Source organism: Triturus cristatus, chromosome 11 (assembly GCF_964204655.1).
Source record: "Triturus cristatus chromosome 11, aTriCri1.1, whole genome shotgun sequence".
NCBI lineage: Eukaryota > Metazoa > Chordata > Amphibia > Caudata > Salamandridae > Triturus > Triturus cristatus.
The window spans coordinates 714293977-714321861 of NC_140594.1; the positions used below are offsets into that span (position 1 = coordinate 714293977).

The following is a 27885-nucleotide window of genomic DNA, read 5'->3' on the forward strand; positions in this document are numbered from 1 at the left end:
CCTAAAAGCCTGAAGAGGAGTAACTGATAATGATCCAGGGGACACAGGGGCCTTAAGTCAATCGCAGTTCTCCAAGCCGGATAAGGCTGCGAATCTGTTATCTGTCACCAATGCGTGGGTGCCACATAACTGCCCATCCAAAGCAGGAGCTAAATGGGCTAAGGCGAAAGGCTGTTGCCTGGGAGCTGGATTATTTAACCAACCTCCTTGTTGCCGTGCCCTATGGCCAGTATCCAGCATTTCTCTGTGGGGGCAGACTTGTAAAAATAACCCACGGGTAAAGCCTTAATAACAGATCTGGTAAGCGAAGTGAGGCTAATATCCCTGGATAAAATGCGCCCAGCAGTAAAGGGGTTGTCAAAATTTATGATAACACAGTCACCAGGGTCCAATTTACATGAGGTCCCTATCCAACTAACCCTACGTGCTATAAGAATATTTTTATATACACAATGACCCATGGTGGTATTGTGGGTAAACCAGTGATTTCATTTGTTTCTCAGCTGTGCGTAATCTTACGTTGCCCCAATAGTGAGACGGGGTACATTCCCCAATACAACTACGTATGGGGTAGTTTCCGGTGGAAGATCTATAATCGAAAGATTCAGTAGCTGGTTTTCCCTGCCCACTGGCCCCCTCTCCCTATGGGTCACGGGAGATCCTACTCTGCTCCTGGACTGACATAAGGTGGCCGGAATATCTGAACCTCTAAACCTGGTGCTAATAAGGCTATTCTTGTCTTGTGCCTCACCAGTTGCTACGAACCTTACAGTAGACCCACCCCCTGCTCCTTTCCCCACAACTCTTTTGCCCCTTATGACTGTGTCATCTATGTGTGTGGGAGGACTAGCTGGGGGCATAACTGGAGGATTGCATCCAAAAGTCCCCTCCAGCTTGGCCAACCTAGCTTCTATCACACTTATTGTTTTAAACATAGGGTCTAGTAAAGTGGATAGCATAGTTTCTAACCTACTCCAAAAATTCCCCTCCTTAGTGTTATCAAATAGTTGCTCTGGCGTAAACTGATTCATAGAGGTGGGATTACCCTCATGAACAACATTAGTGGAGAGGACAGATGGTGCTTTCCCACCAGGGGTGCCCTGTGCTGGTTGTTTTTTAGATTTAGTATACCCCATGTCCCTTTTTTTTGGTAGGGAGGGATTCATTAATACAATCTAATTTAGGCTTAGCCTTCTGCTCTCTAGTAGTTACTTTAATTTTCGTAGGTTCGTGCTCCTGAGAAGAGCAAGAGCCAGAAATTAACATTATAGCTGTAGGTGCAGATGGGAGCGGGATAAGCCTAACTAAAGAGGCATCCTGGTTTAGTGCCGGTAAAGAGTCAGAAAATGCAGGGGTTAGGGAAAGTGTACCTATCGGGGAGTGTGGATCAAGAGATAACCTTCATTCTGTCATTTGGATTTCACGAATGAGGGCGGATTCAGCCCTCAAGAGGAAGGCGTCTAGTGTACCAACCACACTTTTCCCTGGGTTTGTTTTCCGCTTACTCATTATTATCAGGCGTGAGGGACTCTAAGAGAAATACACCGGACCCTAAAAAAATGCAAATTTTGGTAGTATTGACCTAATTACTATATGCAATATATAGACTACAAAATACAAGTTATGACATACAAAATACAATGTGCAAGGTTCAATTCAAAGTTAAAATTAGAGCACAGATTACTAAAGTGACAAAAACTAAACACCACAGGGCCTTAGTTGTTCTCTTTGCAAAGTACAAGGTGCGTTTTAGCAGCAACAATTTAGAATAGTTAAACAATAAACAGCGCTAAAGTGCAAGGTGCAATGCAAAATCCAGGCACAAAGGACAGAGTCTCTAGTCCAATCAGTCTTACAAGGCCAGGATAAATGGGTAGCGGAGTAGTCACACCTTGTCCATCAAAGGAGGTGCATTGGGGATATACAGGAGTCAAAACGTCACCCTACCTACCATCAGCCGCCCGCTCGCCACTCGCGCTCCACCTGTGGCATGATTGCTTGCCTGTTTGCTGTGCTGGGCTGGAAAGGGCGGTAGGGGACCGGTACAAAACCGGAACCGAGGCTTAGCGGGGGATTTACAACATGTGGATGTGATCTTTGTCTGGATCAAATGGTGACCGCCGTTATTACTAACATGTTGTTTACACGCAGGTGTGATTATCCTGAAGCCAACCAGAACGGCGTTGAAAAATAAAACGTTCAGATGCACACTCAACCTTGGAGATGCAAACCAGTTCTCTTGACATGCAAATCCCGTCTAAGCGTTGAGAGGATGTTATTTTACTGGCTCCATTGCGTCTGGGGTTCTCCTGGAGCTCTCCCGTCGGCACTCCACCACCATGCCGCATCTTCACGTACTCGCTGAGACGCTCTGCGCGATGGTGAGCACAGAGGTGGCGCGCGCCCACCTCCAAAGTCCCGCCGCCGCACTCGACCACTTCAATTTAGTGGGAGAATACTTGATCGGAGCTTTTCTTCGGAAATCACTGATAACATTCAAGTGTAGGTATGTGCAGACGGGGATCACGGCACAATTTTCTCTTAACAAGCCTCCCAGGCTGCTCTGCCTTTGTTGGCTCCGGTGGCTTCTCTGCTCTCCGTCCCGGGTGGCACGCTCAATCCCGGGCCCAGCGCCGCAGAACCCTTATCACCCCCGTCTTCCGGCAACGGAACGCTCAGCTCCGCGGCGTTCGGCAGATGGAAGGCTCAGAGCCTCGGTGGCTCCCCGCTGCTGGCGCTGACTCTGCTCTCACTAACCCGGAAGCGACACACCAGTTTTCCCAAGTCAATATCTCAAACTAGTTATTTCCCTCCCCACATGTCCGGCAGTCAAAAACCGTGAGTTATTCCGGTCCTCTTCACCACCAACGGTTAGGGTGCACCTTAGCATGCGCACACCGCCGGGGTGGTTTGGCCCTGATGAATGCATCGCTAATAACACATAGAGGCAGAAACATGTTGACCACTCTTTCATCTTTCACTTTAGGATACATCTGGTATAATTAACCAGGAGTTAGATATCCTTCACAATTGTTTTTATCTATGCCTGGTTTTCCTCCAAAAAAGTTCTTTGGATAAAACCAAGGCATTTTTAAATCACTTCTTTTTGCACTCACTATTTTGCACACTCACACCACACAAAAAACCTGCTCTGCTGTAAACAGGCGTTGTAGCACACCAGGGAGGCATTCGGCCTCTCTGGTGGGAACCCAATGATGAAGCAGTGAGGGTTCTTTTAATACCTTAAAAGACTTTTTCTTGCTGGCTCTTCGATGAGTCTATATTGTAGTCATCCCATGGATCAGGTGGTGGCTGATCATAAGTCTCACCATCATCTACTATATCAGGATTTGAATAGGGTGTTGTGTTGTGCAAGAGGTCTGAAGCTGGTATGATAGGTACTGGTGAAGAAGGTGGAGGGGTTTGAGGGACGTTTAGTAGGACTAGTATGCCATGTCCTTTTTAGGCCTCGCCTGACCCATCGCATGCGCTGGTCTGGCGAGACTTTTTGAGAGGGCTCCAAAAAGTGCTACCAGGCCAGCCTAGAGCTACAATGCATGTGCGCAGGTGCGCCCGATTACTTTCACTTTTGCGGCCGCTTTGATGTTTGATCGCGATCACTTTCGCGGCCGCACTGCCGCTTGGCATAGCCAATAGGTCTCGCTTTTGGGACCTTATAAGTATTTAGTTGTGCTACTGTTGCATGGCTAAACACTTATACGGTCCCAAAGGCGAGACCTATTGGCTATGCCAATGCTTGTTCTTCTTGAGAGGGATTTTGTATTCGGCGTCTGTTTTCCTTTTGGAAGATGGTATTACTGTGTTAGTTGTAATGTGCCCAGTGTCAGGATTTATGTGAATATTCTTTTGCTTTGGATCCAGCCTTTGTTTCTAAAATAGGCTCTGGTGGCTTTAACTTCTTTGTTTGCACTCCGAAATTTTCGGTGCCAAGCTGGATTTGTCCTTTTTATCTCTGGAGCCGGGATGTTTCGGAATTGAATGAGTATCATCTCGGCTTGAGCCCGAGCTGGAAGGCTTGACTTGCTGTTTCAGTGCCCACCATGGCCTGATGGCAATGGTGGCCCAATTGCCTTTTGTTTGGTTGGAACGGGTTTAGTGGGCAAAGGGGCTTTGTTACTCACAGCACCCTGTCCAGCTGGAATGTCGTGGGACTCTAGTTTGATCTCCAACTTGGAATCGGAGTCCTGGATGTCGAAGGTCTCTTCCGCGGCAGACCCTTCCATCTCTTCTTGCTCGATATCTTCTCCGAAGATATCAGGGGTGTCTTCGATATTCTGCCGCTACATGTCTCTTCATCGAGCCAGACGGTCCCGTAGAGACTTTTTGGATCGGAACGATTGACAAGCGTCACAGTCTTCCTTTTTATGCTCCGGGGAGAGACAGAGGTTACAGACCTTATGAAGGTCGGTGCGTGGGTATTTGGAATGGCACAGAGGACAGAATTGAAATGGCGTCCGTTCCATCTGCAGAAGACTCGATGATGAATCTTCCAGTGGGAGTAGATAGAGGAAAACGAGCTAGGCCCGATAGCCACATTTAGAGTTCCCGATTGGATAATAAAAGTTTTCTGGATTTTACGACACCCAGAAGGTGGAAACGCAATCGAAATCAATACTGACGAGGGTAATTGAATTGCGTACCGAAGGGATCCCGATTGATGTTTTCGTATCGGAGCACTGCAATACACGTCTGAACCCGATGGCGGAAAGAAAACAATCTAACAATGGAGTTCATGTTCATTATTATTATCACCGAAAGGAGAAGTCACCTTACCTTGTGACTGGAAAAGACTTCAGAGAAAAACAACTTGCAAATATCCAGACCCAACACTAGATGGCAGGAGAATGCAAAGCATGTGTATCTACAGCACACATGCCTCGAACATATAGTTCCGGTGTGAGTGACCTTCCGAGACACCACAAGAAGTACTGAAGAACTCTCAAGCACAAACAAAAGAGCCACATAGTCCATGGATATTTCAATACAGTACAGGATGGCACCTGATAAATTTGTGACTGTTGTAATCATTGCTTTGAAACCTTGATCAGAAACAGTCTGAATTACATAATGAAGACAATAGTTATGACACTACTGGGTCAACCATTCTATATGCTCTATCATTGTTAGCTGTCAGTCTCATGATCCCACTTTAGGTAATATTTAGAGTGCCATAAAAAAAAGAGACCGTGTTAAGTTGTAATAATAGCGTTCATAATGTGTGAAAGCTGAGTAGCGTAACACATGGATGCCATCCTGCTGATGCCGGTAAATTATGCTTGGTATGTGTCTGCAGAGGGACAGGTAATAGCAGTGGCGGTAAAGATTCATATAAACTAACACATTGTATTATTTTAGGAGTAATGGCCAAAGGGAATGTCATACCTTGTGGGATTCTTCTTATCTTCCTCTGATATCAAGAACCATACAAAGTCAGCATAGCTCATTTTACCCTCTCTTTGTACAGTATTGCCCCTGAAACATAAAAACAGGTCATGTGAGGTGGGTTATTCACAAGTTGTGTCACAGTTAAGAGGTCCTGCAAAATATTGAGTTACTAGTAGCAGCACTTCACACCTCCCCAGTACACCATCTTATTGTGACTCAATCTGCAAGCATAAACATGTGTTTTCATTGAATTTGGATCTTTGCAGCTAGTGTGCTTTTTTTCCAGTTTATCTTTTATAATTAGGAAAAATGTCCTCATGACGAAGAACTAAAACCAAATAAAATGCAGTATATCCACACTGTCAGTTATGGAGCCATTGGGCTAACAGGAGTTACTGGACCAGGCTGTAATTGTTGGAGCCTTTTACGACTGCTGTCCTGGGACCTGACCTTCTATGGCACTTCAAACTGAACACCAAGTACACCCCTTCAGCAATCAACCTATGGGGTAGCATGGCAAACAGTTCATTATTCTCAGAGAGGTAGTGTGGGAGAGCACTGACTCAGAGCAGTATGCAATAATGACTGCCCAATCCAATGCTTTTCTTCTATAAACTAGTAGTATTTGGGCGGAGCCAAGATGGCGGTGTGAGCAGTCGTTCTGCTCCGGAACTCCCGCCAGGGTCAGAGTAAGCACCGGCCTATCGGCCGCCAAATAGCCCTACTGGTGCCTGCTCAGCACTTCCTGACGACCGAAGACCGTCGGAGGCTAGACAGGATCGACTCACCGGGATCAGAGGCTGCCTGGCTCGCGATACGAAGGAGGCGGCGCGAGCGGCCGAAGCAGCACCGGAGGAGGCAGGGCCGACGTGAGGCCCGGAGACCAGTGGCGCCGGCGGCAGCGACCCGGACTTTGGGTCGGGCAGCGAGGAGAGGGGGACCCCAGGTGTAGTGGCCGGTGCGGAGCCAGGCCAGCTTGTGGGACGGCTCGACACCGGACTGGAGTGGTGAGGCGGCGCGACGCCGGCGGCGGAGGGTGCGTCCTAGTCTGAGCGCCGCTGGCCTGACGGAAGGTGCCGAGGCTGAGTGACGTTTGGCCCACCCGTGGCGGACTGAGACGGTGCCCGGGGGAGACGAGGAGGACCCTACAGCGGCGCGGCCGAGAAAAAGCCTGTGAGTCGGAGGGGGGGGGGGGCCCATAGCCCCTTGAAGGTGAGCGGGAGCTCCACTGCGCGCTTCCCCCCCACATGGTGGTGTGATGTGGCCCGAGGGCGGTCGGCGTGCGGCCCCGGAGGCTGGGGGCCTGCAATCGGCGCGCAAGCCCAGCCCTGTCCCACAGACATTTGGAAGCGAGTGGCAGCGGGTGGCCTCGGAGGGGGCCCCGCCCCTCGGTGGCGCAGACCTGGGTTGCTTTGGGGGAGCGCTATGCCGGATGGATGCCTGATCCCATCCCCCGGGCCGCCTTGAACATTGCGTAGGACCAAGTGTTGCGGCTGCAGGAGGTCCGGAGATCGTACCTTGGTGGCACGGAGAATTGAGGGTTGGGCGGCTTAGTGCAGGAGCCCTCGCCGCATAACGCAGGAGCCAGACTGGCGTGGAGGCGAGTGAGCGGTTGCGGCCTTCCCAGCAGCTGCATACAGGCGGGCGCTGCCTGTGTCTGAGGACGCGTGGTCATCTGCCGTCCCGGTGCTGTGGCCGAGATTGGTACACACGAACATATCAACCGAGGTCGAGAGGCCCACCGGCGACGCGGTGCTCCTGCGGGGGCCGGAGACGGTAGCGCCGCCAGCAGCGGGAAGCGGAGGGCTGCCCTGGTGCCGGGCCGCGACTGTGAACCGAGCGGGGACCGGGCCTTGTACCCTCGGGGAAGAGTAGAGGACTGAGGGAGGGACCCTTGGGAGCTCCACGCGGGGCTCCGCGAGGCGCACTATGTCCACTGTCAGGAAGAAGCAGGACAAAACGCTTAAGGAACTCTTCTCCAAGTCCCCGTCAGGTCAGATGGCGGCGCCGGCCGAAACTGGTGGGCCGCGAAAAGGGAAGCCGGACGATGGGGGCTCTGAACCCATTACCAAGGCCTTTTTGGAGTCCATGTTTGCGGCGCTCAGGGGCGATATCCAGACCCTCAAGCAGGAGTTCGCGTCTGAGCTTAAGGAGGTGCGCAGCGATGTGGACAGCATCGGTGAGAGGGTGGCGGACCTGGAGGGCAAAAGCGACGGCAGGGATGAGGAAATAACGACCCTGCAACAAGAGATCATCAGGTTGCACGACCAACAGGTGGATTTGCAGGTACACCTTGACAATCTGGAAAACCGCTCCTGTCGCCATAACATTAGAATACGCGGGGTGCAGGTGGACGCGGACACTAAGGACCTCTTCACTTACGTGAGGGAACTGTTCAATCATATCCTGCAGCGACCGCTGGATGCTGACCTGGAGATTGATAGGGCACACAGAGTGGGTCCCCCCAGGGCGCCGTCGGCTCCTCCACCGTACATACTGGTGTGCGTGAAAGACTACCGCACCAAAGAGCTGATAATGCAAAAGGCGCGCCGCCTGCATCCCTTGCAGTTTCGTGCTCAAAACCAGTGCTTTACCAGGATTTGTCTGCTCTTACGCTGCAAAAACGGCGCCTGTTCAAACCCATCACGACACATCTCCAGAGTAATAACATTCCGTACAGCAGGGGTCATCCCTTCCGTCTGGTGTTTCGGAAAGATGACAAACTGTACCAATTACGTTCTCTGTCGGAGGCCAGTCGGTTGCTGGGGGTGACCCTTCCAGAAGAGGGGAACGATGACACGTCCACCGGGCTGGGAGCCGCAACTGATGCACCGCGCTGGCGGCAGCAGGGATGCCGGCACCGTTCTAAGAAGCCACCGGCGGCGGAGATCTCGAACGGCCGGTTATCGGCGTTGGAGGCGGTGTCTGCGGACCTTTCCGGTTCTACTAAGGGCTGACCCGGATACACGCGGCACCTGAATGAGGACATTCTTCGTTTCTGTTCCCTGGCGGGAGGGGGGGCTTCTCTCCGCGACCGGCGGATATACCCCAATGACTCTATACCAGTCACCAACGAGTGACGGACTAGTTGTTCTATCTTTGTATGGTGTTGGGTTTCTTATGTTGGGGCTAGTTAGGGGGGGGTGGGGGGAGGGGTTGGAGTCTCCGTGTCGGCCCTTCTCCTAGGGTCGGGATGATTAGTCGAACGCTTAAGTTCCTACCTGGCTTCACACTCAGGAATTCGGGGGCCGTGCTTCAGAGGGATCTTCGCCTGCTGAGCATCCATTGTGCTATGCGCTATGCCACCCACTAACCTTAAGGTGCTGACCCTGAGTGTTCGGGGTCTGAATAACCCAGTTAAGCGTAAGGCTGTCCTATCATACCTAGAAAACTCCCGCGCGGACATCTGCCTGCTGCAGGAAACGCACTTATTGGCGCGCGACTGCTATCGCCTCCGCTCGAGGCGCTTCCCCCACTCAGCTCTTTTCTTCGGGGACTACTAAAACTGCAGGGGTGGCGATTCTGGTGGGGTAGCGGTTTCGGGGGGAGGTCCTTCATAAGATTACCGAGATCAAAGGGCGTCTTTTGACCTATCGCTTTGCGATCGGGGGGGGGGGGCGCGGTTTACTATCGGCTCCGTCTATGCCCCGAACGAGGGACCTGAGCGCTTCTTACACTCTGCACTCACGGAGGCTACGACTACGCCTGACCGCCATATCATATTAGGGGGGGACCTCAATTTGGTGTTTGATAATATTCTAGATAGATCCAGTCAGCGGTCTCACCAAGCTGGGGCCATCTCTACGGAGGGGATCGCCCGTCTGCAGGACATGGGACTATGCGACCTCTGGCGCACCCTTCACCCCCGAGACAGGGAATACTCCTTTTATTCCAATGCGCATAAGACCTATGCTAGACTGGACCACATCTTGGTGTCGACGTCTGTACGGGCGCTCGCGACGACAGCGGCAATAGAGGTGGCGTCATTGTCAGACCATGCTCCGGTGACGGCTACCTTCACCCTTCCACCCATCGAGCCTATATCCAGAGTGTGGCGTCTTAGAGACACGCTCCTGCATAGAGAAGAGGTGGTGCGGCGCATACACCACGCCATACGAGACTATTGCTCACATAATGACGACACAGACACATCACTTGCCATACAATGGGCGGCGTTGAAAGCGGTACTTCGTGGGGAGTTCATATCGATCTCGGTGGCAGACAATAGGGAACGCGGACGCAAACGGGAGGAGCTTACCCAGCAGGTGCGGGAAATAGAGAGAATGCACCAGAGGACAGGAGCCCCGAGACTGTGGCGGCAACTCAAGGCGGCTCGTCAACAGCTGGCGGCGCTTGATCAGGATAGGGCGGAGTTTGCAGCGTTAAGGCTGCGCCATGCCTACTATGCGGGCGGAGACAGGTGCGGGCGTCTTTTGGCTCATAAGCTCAGGGAAGGTCGTCAGCGGCAAGGGGTTAAACTAATATCTCGGGAAGACGGCACGGAGGCGACGGCCGATGGGGAGATCGCGGAGACTTTCCGGGCCTTCTACGAGACCCTGTACGCGGAGGCCCCACTGGACTCTTCGGACGGGACGGCATTTCTGGACTCCGTCACATTGCCGGCGTTGTCCCGAGAGCAGGCCGACCATCTAGATAGTAACATCAGGATGGAGGAAGTAGTGTACGCTATTTCGCGGCTCAAACTGGGGAAGGCCCCGGGACCGGACGGATTTTCCGCGATCTTTTACAAGAAATGTAGCTCCCTACTGGCCCCGATCCTTACCAAGTTGTTTAACTCCTTTGCGACTCAGGGTGCTATCCCTGGTGATCTTCTAGAAGCGTCTATAACAGTAATTCCCAAACCGGGCAAAGATAACTCCCAATGAGGATCGTACCGCCCGATCTCATTGCTCAATATTGATCTTAAACTGTATACCGGGATTTTGGCAGCCCGCCTCGGGCCCCTCATGCCGGGTCTCACGGACCCAGACCAAGCGGGCTTTATCCCTGGGCGACAGACGACAGACAATACGAAGCAGATTCTGCATCTTATAGAGAAGGCCACTCGGGTTCCGGGAGAGTTCATGATGCTGGCCATCGATGCCGAAAAGGCGTTCGACCGGGTACATTGGCCATTCCTAGAACAGGTCCTGGAGAGATCTGGACTGGGTTCCCGATTTCGCACACATGTCCTTAACTGTTACCGCTTCCCCACTGCCACCGTTCGGGTGAATGGGTGAACCTCCTCTCAATTTCGCATTGAGAGGGGTACGAGGCAGGGCTGCCCGCTGTCTCCCCTCCTTTTCGCCCTTTATATGGAGCCAGCGGATGCGACAAAACCCGAGGATCACAGGGATTAGGTTTGGGGGCTACGCCCACACTATTAGTCTATACGCAGACGATGTCCTAATATCACTATCTGACCCGAGGTCGGCTCTCCCGGCATGCTGGGCGGACCTGACAGTTTTTGCCCGCGCTGCCGGGTTTCGAGTAAACGCAGGGAAATCCTTAGCCCTGGACCTCTCGCTGCTGCGGTCTACCCGTGATCACTTGCAAACACAGCTTCCCATTCGTTGGGCGGAGGACTCGATACCATACCTGGGGATTCAGCTGGCCCCGTCGTTGACCAGGGTGGTTCAAACAAACTATACGCGGTTGCGAGATAAGATCCGCCGGGAACTGGACAGATGGCGGCACTATCCATTGTCGTGGCTGGGCAGAATTGCAGCGGTGAAAATGACCATTCTCCCGCAGATTCTATATCTCTTCCGCAGTCGGACCTGTCCCGGTTTATTTGGAATGGGAGGAAGCCGCGAATGAGACGTGCATTGGTGACGCTGGCACCGAAGGCGGGGGGGCTCGGGGTCCCCGATTTGAGGCTTTATTTCCAGGAGGCCCAATTGCGATACCTGGTGGAGTGGAGCAGGTGGGAGTCGGAGAAACACTGGTTGTTTCAGGATCAAGCGGTGGCGGCCCGTTCCCTACAGGAAGTGCCGTTCCTGCGCAGGGGCATCGACCCCGTAACTTGTATGCCTCCCATATTACACGGGTTCCCCTTGAGGTTTGGGACGCCACTAACCTCACGCACGAGTTTACCACATTCCCTTCCCCGCCTACACCGCTGACGGGTAACCCTGACTTCACCCCGGGTCTGGAAGATGCCGCCTTTGCAAAATGGAGGGAGGAAGGTTGTCGCTCCCTGTGTCATGTGTATGGGGGGGGTGCTTCAGTTCGTTCAGATGCAGAGTGTTTTTGGATTGCCGGAGACAGACAGGCTGCGGAATATGCAAGTGCGACACTGGGCACTGCAGGCACAGGTTCGCGCCGGGGCAGATAGGCATTTCTCCCCTTACGAGAGGTGGCTTATTACCAGCACATCAGATAAACACCTCGTTTCCGACCTCTACAAGCAACTACAGATCAAACATATGCACACCGACAACACAGATGGGAGCGGGAATTGGGGAGGACATTGAGTCATAAAGAATGGGAGGGCATATATTACAGGGCACGACATTCGGCTTATCATATGGGGCTCACGGAAACCCTGACAAAGTTGGTAACGTACTGGTATTACACCCCAGAACGCATACATGAGATGGACCGCTCTAGAGAGGCGACGTGCTGGAGGGGTTGTGAACAAGTGGGTAACCTAACGCACGTGTTGTGGGACTGCCCGCACCTCCAAACCTACTGGAAGCAGGTGCTGGATGAAGTGGATGCCCACTTTGAAACTGAAGTTCCACACTTCCCGGCCTATGTGCTTTTAGGGTTGCCAAACCCCTTGACTTACCCATTACGCTCCCGCAGAGGCAGACTGACGGCCATCGCACTGGGGTCCGCCATACAGAACATACTTGCACATTGGCGTACACCTCAGGTACCGACTTTTACGGGATGGCTGCATCGTTTGTGGTATATTCTAGGAATAGAAAAATTGGCCCTAACAATGGCAGGGGAGGGGGACAGGTACAGGGAATTGTGGAAGCCCTTTCTATCGCTGCTAGCTTCTGAGTTTAGGGAGGCTACATGTCCCCGGTATTTGAGATTGTTACGACTTTCAGAACAACCGGAGGGAGCAGGGACTTAAAAGTGGGTTTGACCCCAGGGGAGACACGGAGCCAGGGTGGGTAGGGGTGGGGTTTGGGAACGGAGGGCGGGGGATCTTTTGGAGGTTTTGTTTTTTCATTTATTTTTGGGGAGGGAGGGTTCTGTTGTGGGGTAGCCGAGTGTCTAATTAAATGATTCTTCAGCTGCGTGCTCATGGACTACAAGCTCCATGATGGTTATTCGGACGATGGTTCATTCCACGCACATGTGTATCTGTGTCCGATGTCTGTCCCTTGGCTGAGTTTTCAATAAACATATTAAACCATAAACTAGTAGTATTTTTTTTATATTTAAACAGAATACCACTCAAAGGAATATGCCCATTAACACATGGTTCTATAGGCAAAGATCTAACAGGTGCAGACTCGCTGTGTATAATCTAAAAAGACGTCGGCGGGCAGTAGACTAGTCATTTAATGCCCAAGTCAGCAGCAACCGTCACCATAACGCTTCCTAACGTCAACACTCCCAATGTCTGGTGAGCACAAGTTAAAAGGTCCAGGACCTTGGGATTGCCTTGGGCTCGGACTTCCCGGACCCCTGGTCCCTCTCAGCAGAAGTGAAGAAGGGGTTGACGCGGGCGCACTGAGAGGGGGGGGTGGGGGTAGAGTGGGTGGAGGGTTGGGGGTCTAGGGGGGAAGCGTGGGACGAACGGATTTCTCCTGATATGTACACTGCGGATTGGGTCCTTTTATTTTTCTCTGTACTTGGCTTCAGTGCGCTGATTGAAAACTTTAATAAAAATATTAAAAAAAAAAAAAAAAAGTTTAAAGGTCCAGGAGTAACCAAAGTGTAACTGCAGTTAGGTCCCTAGTACAAGGTCCTCACTCCGGAGAGTGTGTACAGTGCCATGCCCTTCCTCTAATGTTGCTGGGGTACTCAATGCAGATCACATTTGATTAGTGGGTGCAGCTGCAAGTTTCAGACGAGGAACTGGCCCAAGGAAATCGCCCTCCTCTCTTTAGCAAGTGAAGAGACCACCTTCTGGTACCAAGGATTTTTCAAACTTAAGTGATCCTCCGCTGGCTGGCAGGATCAGCACAGACCATTGGGTATTGGGCCCTGTCTTTAATGGCTGCATCAGATCTCTTGATCTCTCCTTCTCCTTGGTTGATGAGGTGCAGTTAAGGCTTGAACAGGGATTGGGAAGCAGGGGCGCCTACTCTTTCACTCAGGTCAGTTTCTACATTGCTCCCTCTACTTTACCGTGGGTGTAGCATGCTAATGAAGATCTAAAAGTGATCGGGGAGACACATTTTAGTACTCGCATCAGCTTCTGCATTGCTTCCATGCAAACTGGACTGTCCTTTTCACTGGGCCACGGGGGTTGGAATCCTCTAGACTGCTCCCCTCCCTAAGCCAGCATGGTATGCTCCAGCAGCAACACACACCTACATTTTGTACAGCAGCCCCTTACACACTTTTTAGGCTATGCACCCTGACTGCTGAGACTTGCTGTCATCAACAACAGCCCTGGAAGTCATAAGTTCCTGCTTGCATTCTGCAGAGTACCACCTCTTTGGTCAAAAACAGCAAATACCTCATTATGGAGAAATGGTTCTATGAAGTGCAGCTCCCTGAAAACTTAACTCTGGCTTCTGTCTCACTTCCTATTCCAAAACTAGAACTGCACTTTCAGAAAATCATAACAATGTTACTTGTTAGCAACAGGTTGATATGGTGTGTGAAATGAAGGACAGTGTCTGTACATAGAAATTATAAAAATAAGTATAGTAACTGTCTGTGAAAATGTTTTTTTGCACAATTATTTTTCTGTTTGTGCTTTCATTGCCCTAAGACCACATGATAAAGTGTTCTTACCTTGTAACAGCTCCAGAGAATATCCTGTCGATTATTCGATTGGAGGAGGCTGTAAAAGAATACATAATGTTTATAATGAATTTCAAAGTAAATACAACTAGGATTTGGTTTTACAAACAAACAGTGCTGAATGAGGGGTTGGGTTCATGTGAAGAAATGTCTCCTCAAAGCACTATTGTAAACATGACTTGGGTAACTTGTACATAAACGTTTTGATAAGGCTTTAGGCTTCACTTCTGAGGCAAACTGTATTTGTTCACCAACTTCTATATTAGGCCAACTCATATTTGCTCTGTGACTTTGAAACTAAGTTTCCTGGAAGTTGCCAGGTTTCTCTGTTTAATGGTTCATAAGTATCTACAGAACATATCTGTGTTGAGCTATTTCGGCGACACAGAGGGTAATAGTGTGACACACTTCCCACATGATGATTATGGGAACCCGATTAACCCCCTCTTTGCCTGTGAGGAAACTAAGTTGTTGGTTGACTGGGTTGTGAGCCCTGTTCAAGCAACAGCCACAATCCTAAGAAAATCCCCAAATAAATTTTGGAAAATTGAGAATATTTTAATAGATTATTTGACACCACAACCATACAATCCAATCAGTAGAACTGGAGTTATTAATTTTTAAAGAATAAACTGTAAAATAGTGCCTAATAGATAAAAGAGCCAACTGGGGAAATCTGGGCGCTCTTGACCAGGGCAAAGTTAAAAGTTCAGGCAGACGGCGATGAAGCGTGGGTCACATACAAGAAGTGGATTGGACCCGGTCAGTGCTTACCTTCGAACGTAGAAAATGTTTGAAGAAAAAGTGTCTGAGAAGATAGAAGTTAAGCGGGGCAAGGCTACAGAAATGTCTGAGGAGGGCGACTCGTCATGGGATAGCCGTGGTTGTGGTGAAGATTTTTACCTGTAACCTGACAGTTATTTGTTTAAGCTGTCTATTTTGATTTTAATCTTGACACCAAGATAGCGCCAGAATAAAATTACACAGTGTCTTGGTAGTCATTTTTAACTTCACCACCTTTTTTTCACCACCTTTTCGCACTGCAATCATCACCCGCTGGTAACAATTTGGCACGGTTGCCTTGGACAACCAGGGTACCACCACAACTAACAGAGTGATTGGTACTCCGGGGTTCGTCCTTAGTTCCCAAATGATGAAGAACCACCACCGGTGGGTGATGGGAACTTAATACCTCAGTGGAGGTTCATACACCTGCCACGGTTATTTGCGGACTCTCTTTCTCTTTCTCTTCCTTGCTATAGTATTATATGCTCTGATCCTACACTCGAGACCCACAGTATTGTTTTGTGTATTGAAGATTTTTACCTTCAGACTTAGTTGTTGAGATGGAAGTCGAAAATCTCCAGTGAGATGAAGCAGAAGGCTGTAGCCGAAGAGAGTTCCACGAAGTTGGCTACCCTTTTGGTGAAAGACCACTGAAATGGATTTGCTGCTCCAGAGAAGAATGTAGATGGGGAAGCCATGAAGTCAGTTCGACCAGTGATGATCCTCAGCCGTATTGGCGAGCGGGTTAGTCCTGGTCTCCTCCTGGTTCTCTGAGTACTTTCTGGTCAAATTTTGTCCAAGTCCTCAGGTTTGGAAAATTGTTACCGGGGCACCTTTAGCACCACAACTAAGTGTCCAGGAGTGGATGGAGACTGCTTGGGGGTTCAGGATTCACCCATGCTGGGTCCAGGAGTGGGTTCAAGATGGTGGGAGCCTGTTATGTCTCTGTGGCTCTGAACAGGATGCCTGAAAACTAGACCTTGGAGTCACTTCTGGTAGTCCTGGGAACAGGTGTAGATGTAGGGCTTAACATCAGGGCTGGCCTCTGAGGGTTCAAGGCAAGCTCCAGGCAGTAAAACAGTGCTTCCAGGTACAGCAGCAGGCAGTCCTCTGAGAGGTCCAGAAGTGAACTGAGGAGTGGATCTGAGAGTCACATTTTTATACACTGGTACCCTGCTCCCAGAAGGTGGGAAAAGTTTCTGGAACGGTCCTTTGAAGGAGTTTCCTGCTTCCCCTGCCCTCGCTGCCTACACTAATAATATAGGATCATTAGGACTATTGTGAGTAGACCGAACACAGCCTATTCAGGTGCAAGTGGGGCTGTGTTCAGCTACGCCCCCCCCCCCACCCTGCCAACTGATTGCCCATTAAGGGCCTGATTACGCGTTCATCGGTCCATGGGACTGCTGAACCCGTGGTGGAGGTGCGGGGGTGGCCGTTGACCCCCGCACCAGTGGTCTTACCGCCGCATTACTAGTGCTGGGGAAACAGCTTTTACAATGAGGTTTTCACCTCGTTGTGCCTTTACCACGCATTTTTTTAGCACGTATATTTTCAGCTCGAATATGCATTTACAACGCATGCAAATACCACACATTTTAGGTAAGTTGGGGGGTTCCCCCCCACAAATACATTGTTTTTCAATCTAAAAACAATACATGGTATTGGCATGTGTTGTCAATGCATATTCGCGGTAAAAACATGTGTGCAAAAAAATGCGTGGCAAAGGCACACAATGTATTTACATGCGTTGTACCGTCGTACAACCCTAGTGGGGCAGTCAGATCATGAGGGCACTGCCGCAACCGCCGGGGATGGCGCGGCGGTCCTGAGCACGATATATGCTTGGCTGTGTCGCAGCATATTACGAGTTTCCTCCCCACCACACTTCTAATAGCGGTGAACCACCGTGAAAAGTGAGGCTGGGATGAAGCAAAGGGGGCCCTTGTGCCTCTGGGCCTGGGAATACATGCAAGGAGGCACATAGTGTGCCCCCTTGTGTCCATGCACCCTCTGTTCCTGCACGGCATGGACTTAACAGTCCGTGCCATGCCATGCAGGAACAGCCTTTGACGTTCCCATTGCGGTGCGCCTTTTCGAAAGGCACTGTTGTGGAAACGCCAAAGAACTGCCCGCTAGACTACAAAAATATTTTAAATCTAGCCGGCGGCAGGAGGTGAGCTTTACCATTGCGGGAGCGGGGCAGATGTGTGGCGGCACGCTACCGCACCGCCAAAGTCATAATCAGGCCCTAAGGCTCTTCTAATCCCACTATTGTGTGACTGCCTGGAGAGAATTCACAAAGACTAACTGTCATCTACACCCAGTCATGTGGCCTAAGACAAGCTGCAGGCACAAAGGACTGGGAGGGGCAGGAAATTGCCAACTTTCTTAAAGTGGCATTTTCAAACTTGTAATGATAAAGTCAACTTTACCATTAAAGAGGGTTTATCATTATAATTGAATAGGTACCAAATATGACATGTCCACCTCCTCTCACTTAGGAATTACAGCTTATTAAATGTAGTAAGGAATCCCCAATGTTATCCTAAGCAAGGGTTAGGCCTCACAGTTGCGAAAAAGGAGTCTTTCACTACCAGAACATGTAAAAGTTAAAAGTACATGTCCTACCTTTTTTTTTTGTCAAACTTGTTTTTATTAGGTTTTACAAGGTATCAGTCAACAAGCATGGTAATACATTTCGACTTTACATTCGGATATAGCTATTAGCAATCTAGTACCATTTACAGATTCTATTGGGTGGTCCGCTTCACATCCCATGTATTTTTCCTTCAGGTATTACCTACGTGTGTACATTACTGGTTGATACAACAAATGGAAAGAATAACAAAAACAAATACATATCTGTAGTGGCAGTCCTTTCCCCCTCACCTATCCCTCCCCGTGCCCCAGAACCTTTCCTTGTGGAGTGTAGATGTATTATTTCTCTTTTGAGGGTCGGGGTGTGAAGAAAAGCTGTAACATGGGAGGAAGGAGAAAAATAAGTCTTAGTGGGGCAAAATTAGGAACTTGGGATGGACGAGGTCTCGGGGTCCCGTTCAGTGAGCCTGACCTTGGTGTGGGTTCCAACATTCATGGTGGGCCTGATTAAAACTGGAACAGGTGCAGTGTTCTGACCCTCGTGGGGCAGGTGGTTAGTTGGAGACCATTAGATAAATATTTACCAGGGGACCCCAGGCGTATTGAAAGTTTTTTAATTAATCTCTGTATATGTCACTCATACACTCCATGGTAATTGCCTGCCATAGTTTTGCGTGCCATTGTGTTATGGCTGGTGCTTCTTTCCTCTTTCAGGCAGCGACTATCGCTGTTTTAGCCACCCCCAGGCAGAGCCACATAATGGTTAGATCAGATTTGGTATTTCATGGACAGGTCCCGCAGGCCTAGCAGCATGAACTCCGGGGAGTCTGGTATGAGATAGCCTAGTATCTCTTTAATTTGAGACAGTATTTCTGACCAGAAGGGTCCAATTGACAGGCAGTCCCACCATATTGGCGGAAGTCGCCCAAGAGGCGAAAACCGCTTCAGCAAAGATCAGATGTGTTGGGGAATATTGTTTTCGGTTTCTCGGGATACAGATACCAGTCATACATTATCTTGTAGTAGGCTTCGCGTTGACTTAGGGAGTGACCATGGCATTTTATATCTTTCCATAGGGCTTTCCATTGAGTGTCTATGATGTCCTGGCCTAATGTGCGTTACCAGAACTCCAGGTATTGTGGGCGCCTAGATGGTAGTGTGTGCAGTAGTAGGGAGTAGAAGAAGGAGTTGGCCCATTTCACTGAGCTGGTTCCCTTCACATATTGCTCTAAGGTTGTGAGTTCTCTAGTCGCCCCTTCCCGTAACTCTGGTTGTAGGACCCAGAGATGTAGTTGAAGATAATGAAAGTGCTCTGTGTTGGGTAGTTGGAAGTCCCTTTGTCAGTGTGCGAATGTTAGAATTTCCCAATTGTGAAATATGTCGGCTAAGGTATGGCAGCCGCCTTCCCATCATGCGTCAAAAGGGCCTGGCTGTAGTGCTGGTGGGTTGTAGTGAATGGGTGTGAGTGGAGAGGGGAATGTGGTCCATTCCATCTGCCTCAATATGTCATCCCATACTTTAAGTGTCATTTTAGTGGGCGTACTAATGTATGCATTCGCCGGTCGGTCCACCTTTGGTTTCCATACTAGATCCCAGATTACTCTACCCGCGATTGCCTGGTCCATATTTAGCCAGTGTTTATCTGACTCGTGTTGGGACCATTCCACCAGGACTCAAAGTTGGGCTGCTTTGTAATATAGGTTCAGGTCGGGCAGCGCTAAGCCGCCCTCATCAGTAGGCTTTCTAAGAAGACTAAACGGAAGCCTTGGTCTTTTATTCTGCCATATGAATTTCCGTAAGAGCGTATGACCCCGCGCAAGAAGTCTCTTTCGAGTTGAATGGGCAAACTCTGAAAGAGGTGGAGAATCTTAGGTAAAACTACCATCTTGATGGCATGTATTCTGCCTAACCAGGAAAGATAGAGGGGTGCCCATCTCCTTAGGTCAGCCCGTAGCTGGCGTAGATGTGGAGGGTAGTTAGCTGCAAATAGCCCTGAGAGTTTAGGGGTCAGCTTTATCCCCAGGTATGTTATGTCTTGCTTGGCCCACTGGAAGGGGACGGAAGCGACCAGGTGTTAGGTTAAGGAGGAAGGATTTATGTAAGTTAATGTGGACTCCCCCCCCCCCCCCGAAGCTTCCCAGCTCTTCTTAGAGTGTTGTTATAGAATGTTGTGGGTCCGCTATTGTTAACAAGACATCGTCGGTGAACAGTGAGATTTTGTGTTCGTCGGCGTCGAATTGGATTGGCCTAAGCCCTTGATTCGCTCTGAGCCATGTGGCTAATGATTCAATGCTGAGCGCAAAGAGGAGTGGGGATAAAGGGCATCCCTGCCTCGTTTCCCGTTCGAGAGTGAAGGGGTCGGAGGCTACGCTGTTAACTAAAACAGTGCAAACTGGGGGCCGCAAAGTTGGCCTTGATCATATTGATAAACGGCTCGCAGAAACCAAATCTTTGATAGGTCTGGAAAAGAAATCGCCGGTCTACTCAGTCAAACGCCTTCTCGGCGTCCAGACAGGGAAGAGCTGTGGAAATCTGTCATTTGTTTTGTTTTTTTATTAGGTAGATCACTCTGCGTATATTATCATGAGTCTGCCTGCCCTTGATAAATACTGATTGGTCCGGATGGATTAGCCCCGGCATCGTTTTCCAAGCGTGTGGCTAAAATTTTTGAGTATAATTTAGCATCCAGGTTAAGAAGCGCTATGGGTCCACATTGCCTTGGATCTTTTCCGGGTTTGGGAATCACAGTGAGCAGAGCTTCACTCATAGTGTGTGTTGTTTGTTTAGTAGTTGCTATGTGATTAAAAAGGGCAGTCAAATGAGGGATCAGTTCTGTACTGAAAGTTTTGTAGAATTGTGTTATCAGGCCATCAGGGCTGGGCGATTTGAGTAATTTTAGACTACCTATTGCCCTCTGTACCTCTTCCTGTGTGATTCGTTCCCCTAGCTGTTCGTTCTGGAGAGGTGTTACCCGTGGGAGCTCCACCATGTCGAGATTTGCTGTTTGCGTCTAAGAATTGAGTGCGTCAAGCATGTATAGTGTACTATAGAATTCCCTGAAAATTCTTGCTTTCCCGTAATCATCATGGGTCTGTGAGCCTGAGGGTTCATAAATGTCCCCGATGTAACCCTTTTCCCTCTTAACCCGTAATTGACGAGCCAGATGTGCTCCCACTTTATTGCCCTGTGCATATGAGGTCTAAGCAGAGTCAATTCTGCCCTATTAGAATAGATCGTGTGGAGTTTGCCCTTCAGGGCCATGACCTTTCTTTGAGTTGCGTGTGTAAGGTTGGCCTTGTACGTTTGTTCCAGCGTTTTCAATTCCCCTTCCAGGGTCAGTCTCTTCGCTGTTTGTTCTTTGTTAAGAGCCACCATTAGTGTTAAGCATTGGCCCCTAGTTACGGCCTTCAATGTGTCCCAGTTGTTCGTTGGAGACGTGTCTTGGGGATCATTTAGCTGGAAACATTCCCTAATTGAGTTGCGTAAGGCATCACATAGCGTTTTGTCTCGCGCCACTGCATTGGGGAAAAAACATTGTTTGAATTTAGGTTTAGGGCTGTGCCACTCAAGGTGACCGCCACTGGCGCATGATCGGAAATGATAATAGGGTGTATGGTGGCATCTCAACTAGTTTATTAAGGGCTTGGCTCATAAAGATGTAGTCGAGTCTCGAATAGGTGCGATGAATGTGAGAGAAGAATGTGTAATCTTTATCGTCTGGGTGTGTTTCCCACCAGGTGTCTCTAAGACCCAATTCGTGGATAGTTTGCTTCAAGTTCTTTGGGAAGCTACCTGTGTGGGCCCTATGTGGGTGTGTGCTGTCATTTAACGGAATGCCATGTCAGATTGAAGTCTCCCATCATTATGTCTCCCTGCAAAGCCCCCCAGTAGGATCAGGGTACTGTGGATAAAGGCTGCCTGATTTGTGTTAGGCACATAGATTGCCGCAAACGTGCATAGGCGCCCCCATATTCGACCCTTTACCAGCACCACTCTCCCCTCCTTGTCGGTTTTATAATCTGGCAGTTGGATTTGAGGGATGAGTGAAAGAGGAGGGCGACTCCGTTATATTTTGTAGAGGCAGATGATTTATAAGTTAGGGGGAATGCTTTGTGTTGTATTCTGTGGTCATCCGATCTTTTAAGGTGGGTCTCCTGGAGTGCCACCACATCCTAATGTTGGTCAGTGAGATATTTCCATATCTGCTGGCGTTTGGAGGGGGCATTTATCCCTCTAACATTCCAGGTCAACATGGTGATCACCATCTTGGCTGTGTGTACTGTGTTGCTAAATCTTGTGCACCCTCCCTTACCTGTACGCCCCCCTCCACGATCCCCTCCAGAAGCCAACTCTGATCTCCACTCCCTCCCGGTCTTTTGTTTGAGCTTATTCAGTGTGAGTAGCCCCATGTTGCACCGTCAGCGCATCCCCGCCTCCCAGGACTCTGTACATGAAATAAAAAGGGAAAAAAGAAAAACATGTAAGAAAGTGAAAAAATAAACTGGTGTCTATCTTCAACATCTGAAACGTTGGGACAACGTGTCCCCTGTTTGGATCACCAACGTGGTGTCCGTTCATTATTTGAGGCGAGTTGGAGGATGGTCTGCCACCGAGATCCATTCAATGAAGTTACGTTGTAAGACAAATGATGCTTCTTTAGTGTGAGTCCTGTGGATATTTTCCAGTTATGCTTTTCCAGTTGTTTGCCCCCAATCCTTCAACCATCTGTGATGATCGAATTCTCTGATTAGGAATAGAGAATATAGAGCGATGACATGCTCGCCAATGTTTTGGGAAAATCGGTGATTGCCATTGTTCAGCTATGGTGTGGCGAGTTAGTTCGGGGTAGCTTCTTTGAGTCCGATCAGGGTACCAGGTCTTTCAAGTTATCTCAGGGGTGCCTTGTTTCTTCTGCGGTCTGGGAAGAGCAGCGGGTTTGTCAGTGATTCCCTTTACCCGCTTCCTGCTGGGGGCTGTCCTGTTGGTCTTCGCTATGTGCCTCTGCATCAGTTACGTGGTGTGCTTTATTACGGTATTCGAAGCCTAGTCCAAAGGGGTAGGTCCAGCAGAATCTGATGTTGTCTTGCCTGAGTTTCTCTGTGACTGGTCTGAGCTGTTGGCGGCGAGCTCCAGTTGCCGGTGATACATCTTGGTGCAGTTCACAGGCGTGCCCTTGAAACTTTACTGCCTCTAGTCTCCTAGCTGCTTGTAGTATGGCCTCTTTGGTCTTGAATGAGTGTGGCTTTGCCAGTATGTCCCGTGGTCGACGGTTCTCTTCTTGGTTGGGTCTCCCCACTCTATGAATTCTGTCTATTTTTATTTTCGTTGTTGCTGTCCCAAGTGAACAATCCTGTGACAAAGGCCTGCAAGTCTGGCCCCTCTGCTCCTTCTTCAAGATTGTGTATCCGTATGTTTTCCCTTCTTGATCAGTCCTCATTTTTCAGCATGACGGCTTGCAGTTGGATTTGGAGGTCTGTGTAGTTGTTGTCAATTGTTCCGTTCTTCGGGTTTGCAGTTGTAGATTCTATATCCATTACTCTGGCCCCCACTGAGTCAACATCCTGTTGTAAGTTGATGAGTCTACTACTAAGGTCAGCCCTGAGCGAGTCCATGGATTGCGCCATGTCCGCCTTTAACTTCTCTCGCAGTTCTTGTTTGAATTCCCTCAGGGAAGCAAGAAAGTCTTCCTTAGATAGTGTCATGATGTTTTCCCCTGTGGGTCTTTGTTTGCTGTGGGGGTGAAGTAGGAGGAAAGTCTATTGTTTTCCTGTTTTTTTGGCGGCATAGGTGAGCCCTATGTCAGCACTGGATTTGCTGATGTCTAGTTTCTCCCAGCGCTCAGCGGTGCAGGGACCTGGCCCTTTCACTTATTTTCCCCCTACAGGGTGGTTCTCATGGCAGGGTGAAGTCTTTCTGGGGCCTGTATTGGCACCTTTCCTCCTCCTGCGCAGTGCGGCCGATGTTACACTTCTGTACTGCCTCTCTTCTCGCCACTATGGGCCTGCGGATCAATCAGCTGTGCAGTCGCGAGCCCCTGTTATTTCTCTGGGGGGGGGGGGGGTGGCGCGGGTGGATATAGGCTCAGAGGGATGATCGGTGGGGTCGCCGCCGCCGCTAGTGCTCCGGTGTCTTGGTAGCTTCGGGTGCCATCTTGGAGTCAGGCACTCAGTGTTTGCCGCTCCGTACCGCCTCATAGCCCCAGGTCAATGGGTTCCGACTGGGTTCCTGTGCTGGTGTGTGTTTGCCTCAATCGCCGGGACCTCTCTGGATTCTGCTGCAGCGGTCCCCGCTCCTACTCACGGGGTTAGCGCCTTCTTCCACCCCGCCTACCAGATAGCGCGCTCCCCACACACTAGTGCCATCTATACGGTGCTTGGTGGCCTCGGGGCTCTCCGTCCGGCGTGCGGTGCCGCGATCAGTCGGCGGTTGTCTTTAGGGCTATGCCTCACCTGAGCTTCTTCTCACGTTTTCTTCCGTTCCAGCCGCGGGCTGAGCTCTGACCTGGGCTTAGCTCTCACCGGCCTTCCTGTTATCGGACATCATCCGAGCTGCTTCAGTCAGTCTTGAGCGGTTCCGGTCCACGCTTGCCACTCACCATGTGTTCACAGGAGAGAATCTTTGATTTTTATTACAGATTTGCCTAGTTAATTGTGTATTATTGGGGTCTTGGTGGCAGAGCCGTTGTGGATTACGTCCACACAGCCATTTTCGTTGGCCACGCCCCCCCATGTCCTACCTTTTAATTACACAGCACCCTGCCCTATGGGCCACCTAGGGCCTACCTTAGGGGTGGCTTATATGTAATATAAGGGGAGTTTACGGCTTGGCAAGGGGGTGACACTGCATTCAGGCTGCAATGGTAGACATGGGACATGTTTTAAGATGCCATTTAAGTGGGTGGCACAATGAGTACTGCAGGCCCACTAGTAGCATTTAATTTACAGATTCTGGGTGTATGGTATACCACTCTACAAGGGTCTTACAAGTAAATTAAATATATCAAACGGGTGTAAACCAGTTATATCATGTTTAAGGGAGAGAGAAAAAGCACATCTGAAAGAAACAGTTGGTTATAGATTCCTTACCTTAGAATTTCCCCCAGGCGTCAGACTGGATCTGGTAAGTTTTTCGTCAGCAGTACCTCTGCACGTCGGAAGATGGTGTCAGTAGACTCCGCGTTCGGCGTCGTGGTTGCTGGGATGACATTGTGGTAGCCCTCGCGCACTGACGTTGGTTCTTTCTTTTTCCGTGCCAGCAAGCGCAGATCCGGAGAGAGCGCTACCCCCAGTAATTTTTTGACTGAGCTTTTTTCTCTACTTCGTTGCTTTTTGAGTCCTCACGACTCCTGGTGCACAAGGGATGCCCAGCTCTAAGGCTTGGGGTTCCTGTACCCGACTGATGTCAGTGATGGATCCGCACCGCATGTGCCTCTACTGCCTGGAGCGCGACCATGACCCCAAGTCGTGCTCCAACTGCATGACCATGGCCCGAAGTCTTTGCGGGAGTGGTCCCGAAAGCTACTCCAGGCCCGGTAGTCTGCTCCACGCCGTTCGTGATCCCGGTCGCGGAGCCACCACCATTCATCCTCTGAGTCTTCACAATCGGAGTCAGGTAAGTCGAAGCACAAAAAGAAGTCGAAGAAGCATTGTCGCTCTTCGTCTTCTCCCCGTCCGTCGGCCAACGCGACGAGGGATGTGGGTGGTGCTCCTCCCGCAGCTCCGTGTGCGGAGCCCGTAGGGTCAGCTCCGGGTTTCCCCCACTTCCCTGAAGCGACCCTTGCCCAGCTTTGTCAGTTCTACGAAGCGATGCACGCCATCTTTGTCCGACTCCCCCGGTGCGCCTTTGGGCCACAAGAACTCGGCTAGGGGCCCTGGGGCTTTGGCCTCGGCGCCTCAGGGTCTCCTTGGATCCAGGCCTGGATCCGGATCGGCGGCCGTCGACCTAGTTACGCCTACCCCGGCGCTGATTCCACCGGCGTCGACCCCACCCTCCACCTCGAGGTAGACACGGAGTCGGACCGGAGTAGATCAACACCGGATCCAATGTCGGCGGGTACTTTTGTGCCCCTGTTCTACCCTGGCTCTTTGAGACTAGATTGGCAGCCAGAGGAGGGTGAGGAGGACTGGGAGGGGTCTGGGGACCCTTTAACCAACCAGCTGGTGTACGAACCGGACTGGCGAGAGGAACTGGGGGAAGCCAGTGGTCTGGATACCTCACCAAACCATGGCATGTTGTCTCCACCTACCGTGGCTACGGAGGAGGGAGCGTTATACGCAGTGGTGCTGCGTAGGGCGGCCGAGGCTCTCCACCTCGAGCTACCTATGGTGGCAGTCAGGACTAACCTCCTGACAGAGGTCCTTCAACCGACAGCGAGCTCTTCGGAGCCCCTGCTGCCGTTTAATGAATGCAAAAACAACAATTGATGGACAGAATGCAGAACAATGTCATACATTCACCCCAGTACAGAGATCTGGGCCTAAATCCATCGTTTTTTGCTCACCATGCCATTCCAGTTTGAACCCAGCCATATGCAAATCAGTCTTGACCCTGTGCCTCATGGGAACAGTCCAGCCCGAACTGCCAAGCCAGGTCCTCCCTGGACTGGAAACAAGCATCCTAGGACCGGTTTCGGGGTTTCACCCCTCTTCAGCCAGGATAGCTTGATTCCAGTGGCATGGAGAGCACGGGACTCACGTCTGAGCATACCCGGACCACTCGGGTGACAAATGCAAAAACAACAATTGATGGACAGAATGCAGAACAATGTCATACATTCACCCCAGTACAGAGATCTGGGCCTAAATCCATCGTTTTTTGCTCACCATGCCATTCCAGTTTGAACCCAGCCATATGCAAATCAGTCTTGACCCTGTGCCTCATGGGAACAGTCCAGCCCGAACTGCCAAGCCAGGTCCTCCCTGGACTGGAAACAAGCATCCTAGGACCGGTTTCGGGGTTTCACCCCTCTTCAGCCAGGATAGCTTGATTCCAGTGGCATGGAGAGCACGGGACTCACGTCTGAGCATACCCGTCCCACTCGGGGTGACAAATGCAAAAACAACAATTGATGGACAGAATGCAGAACAATGTCATACATTCACCCCAGTACAGAGATCTGGGCCTAAATCCATCGTTTTTTGCTCACCATGCCATTCCAGTTTGAACCCAGCCATATGCAAATCAGTCTTGACCCTGTGCCTCATGGGAACAGTCCAGCCCGAACTGCCAAGCCAGGTCCTCCCTGGACTGGAAACAAGCATCCTAGGACCGGTTTCGGGGTTTCACCCCTCTTCAGCCAGGATAGCTTGATTCCAGTGGCATGGAGAGCACGGGACTCACGTCTGAGCATACCCGTCCCACTCGGGGTGACAAATGCAAAAACAACAATTGATGGACAGAATGCAGAACAATGTCATACATTCACCCCAGTACAGAGATCTGGGCCTAAATCCATCGTTTTTTGCTCACCATGCCATTCCAGTTTGAACCCAGCCATATGCAAATCAGTCTTGACCCTGTGCCTCATGGGAACAGTCCAGCCCGAACTGCCAAGCCAGGTCCTCCCTGGACTGGAAACAAGCATCCTAGGACCGGTTTCGGGGTTTCACTCCTCTTCAGCCAGGATAGCTTGATTCCAGTGGCATGGAGAGCACGGGACTCACGTCTGAGCATACCCGTCCCACTCGGGGTGACAAATGCAAAAACAACAATTGATGGACAAAATGCAGAACAATGTCATACATTCACCCCAGTACAGAGATCTGGGCCTAAATCCATCGTTTTTTGCTCACCATGCCATTCCAGTTTGAACCCAGCCATATGCAAATCAGTCTTGACCCTGTGCCTCATGGGAACAGTCCAGCCCGAACTGCCAAGCCAGGTCCTCCCTGGACTGGAAACAAGCATCCTAGGACCGGTTTCGGGATTTCACCCCTCTTCAGCCAGGATAGCTTGATTCCAGTGGCATGGAGAGCACGGGACTCACGTCTGAGCATACCCGTCCCACTCGGGGTGACAAATGCAAAAACAACAATTGATGGACAGAATGCAGAACAATGTCATACATTCACCCCAGTACAGAGATCTGGGCCTAAATCCATCGTTTTTTGCTCACCATGCCATTCCAGTTTGAACCCAGCCATATGCAAATCA

General features: G+C 50.4%; 1 protein-coding gene across 6 annotated transcripts in view; it reads right to left on the reverse strand.

Moving 5' to 3' along the window:
* The window catches only part of PPP2R3A (protein phosphatase 2 regulatory subunit B''alpha), a 1290855-nt gene that overhangs the window by 57847 nt on the left and 1205123 nt on the right, over window positions 1-27885 (reverse strand). For all 6 annotated transcript variants that reach the window (XM_085634350.1, XM_085634351.1, XM_085634354.1 and 3 more), the window contains 2 exons: window positions 14338-14386; window positions 5404-5493 (listed from right to left, as the gene is read on the reverse strand). In XM_085634350.1, coding sequence (XP_085490476.1) covers window positions 5404-5493; window positions 14338-14386 — 139 coding nt within the window. The remainder of the gene's footprint in view (window positions 1-5403; window positions 5494-14337; window positions 14387-27885) is intronic.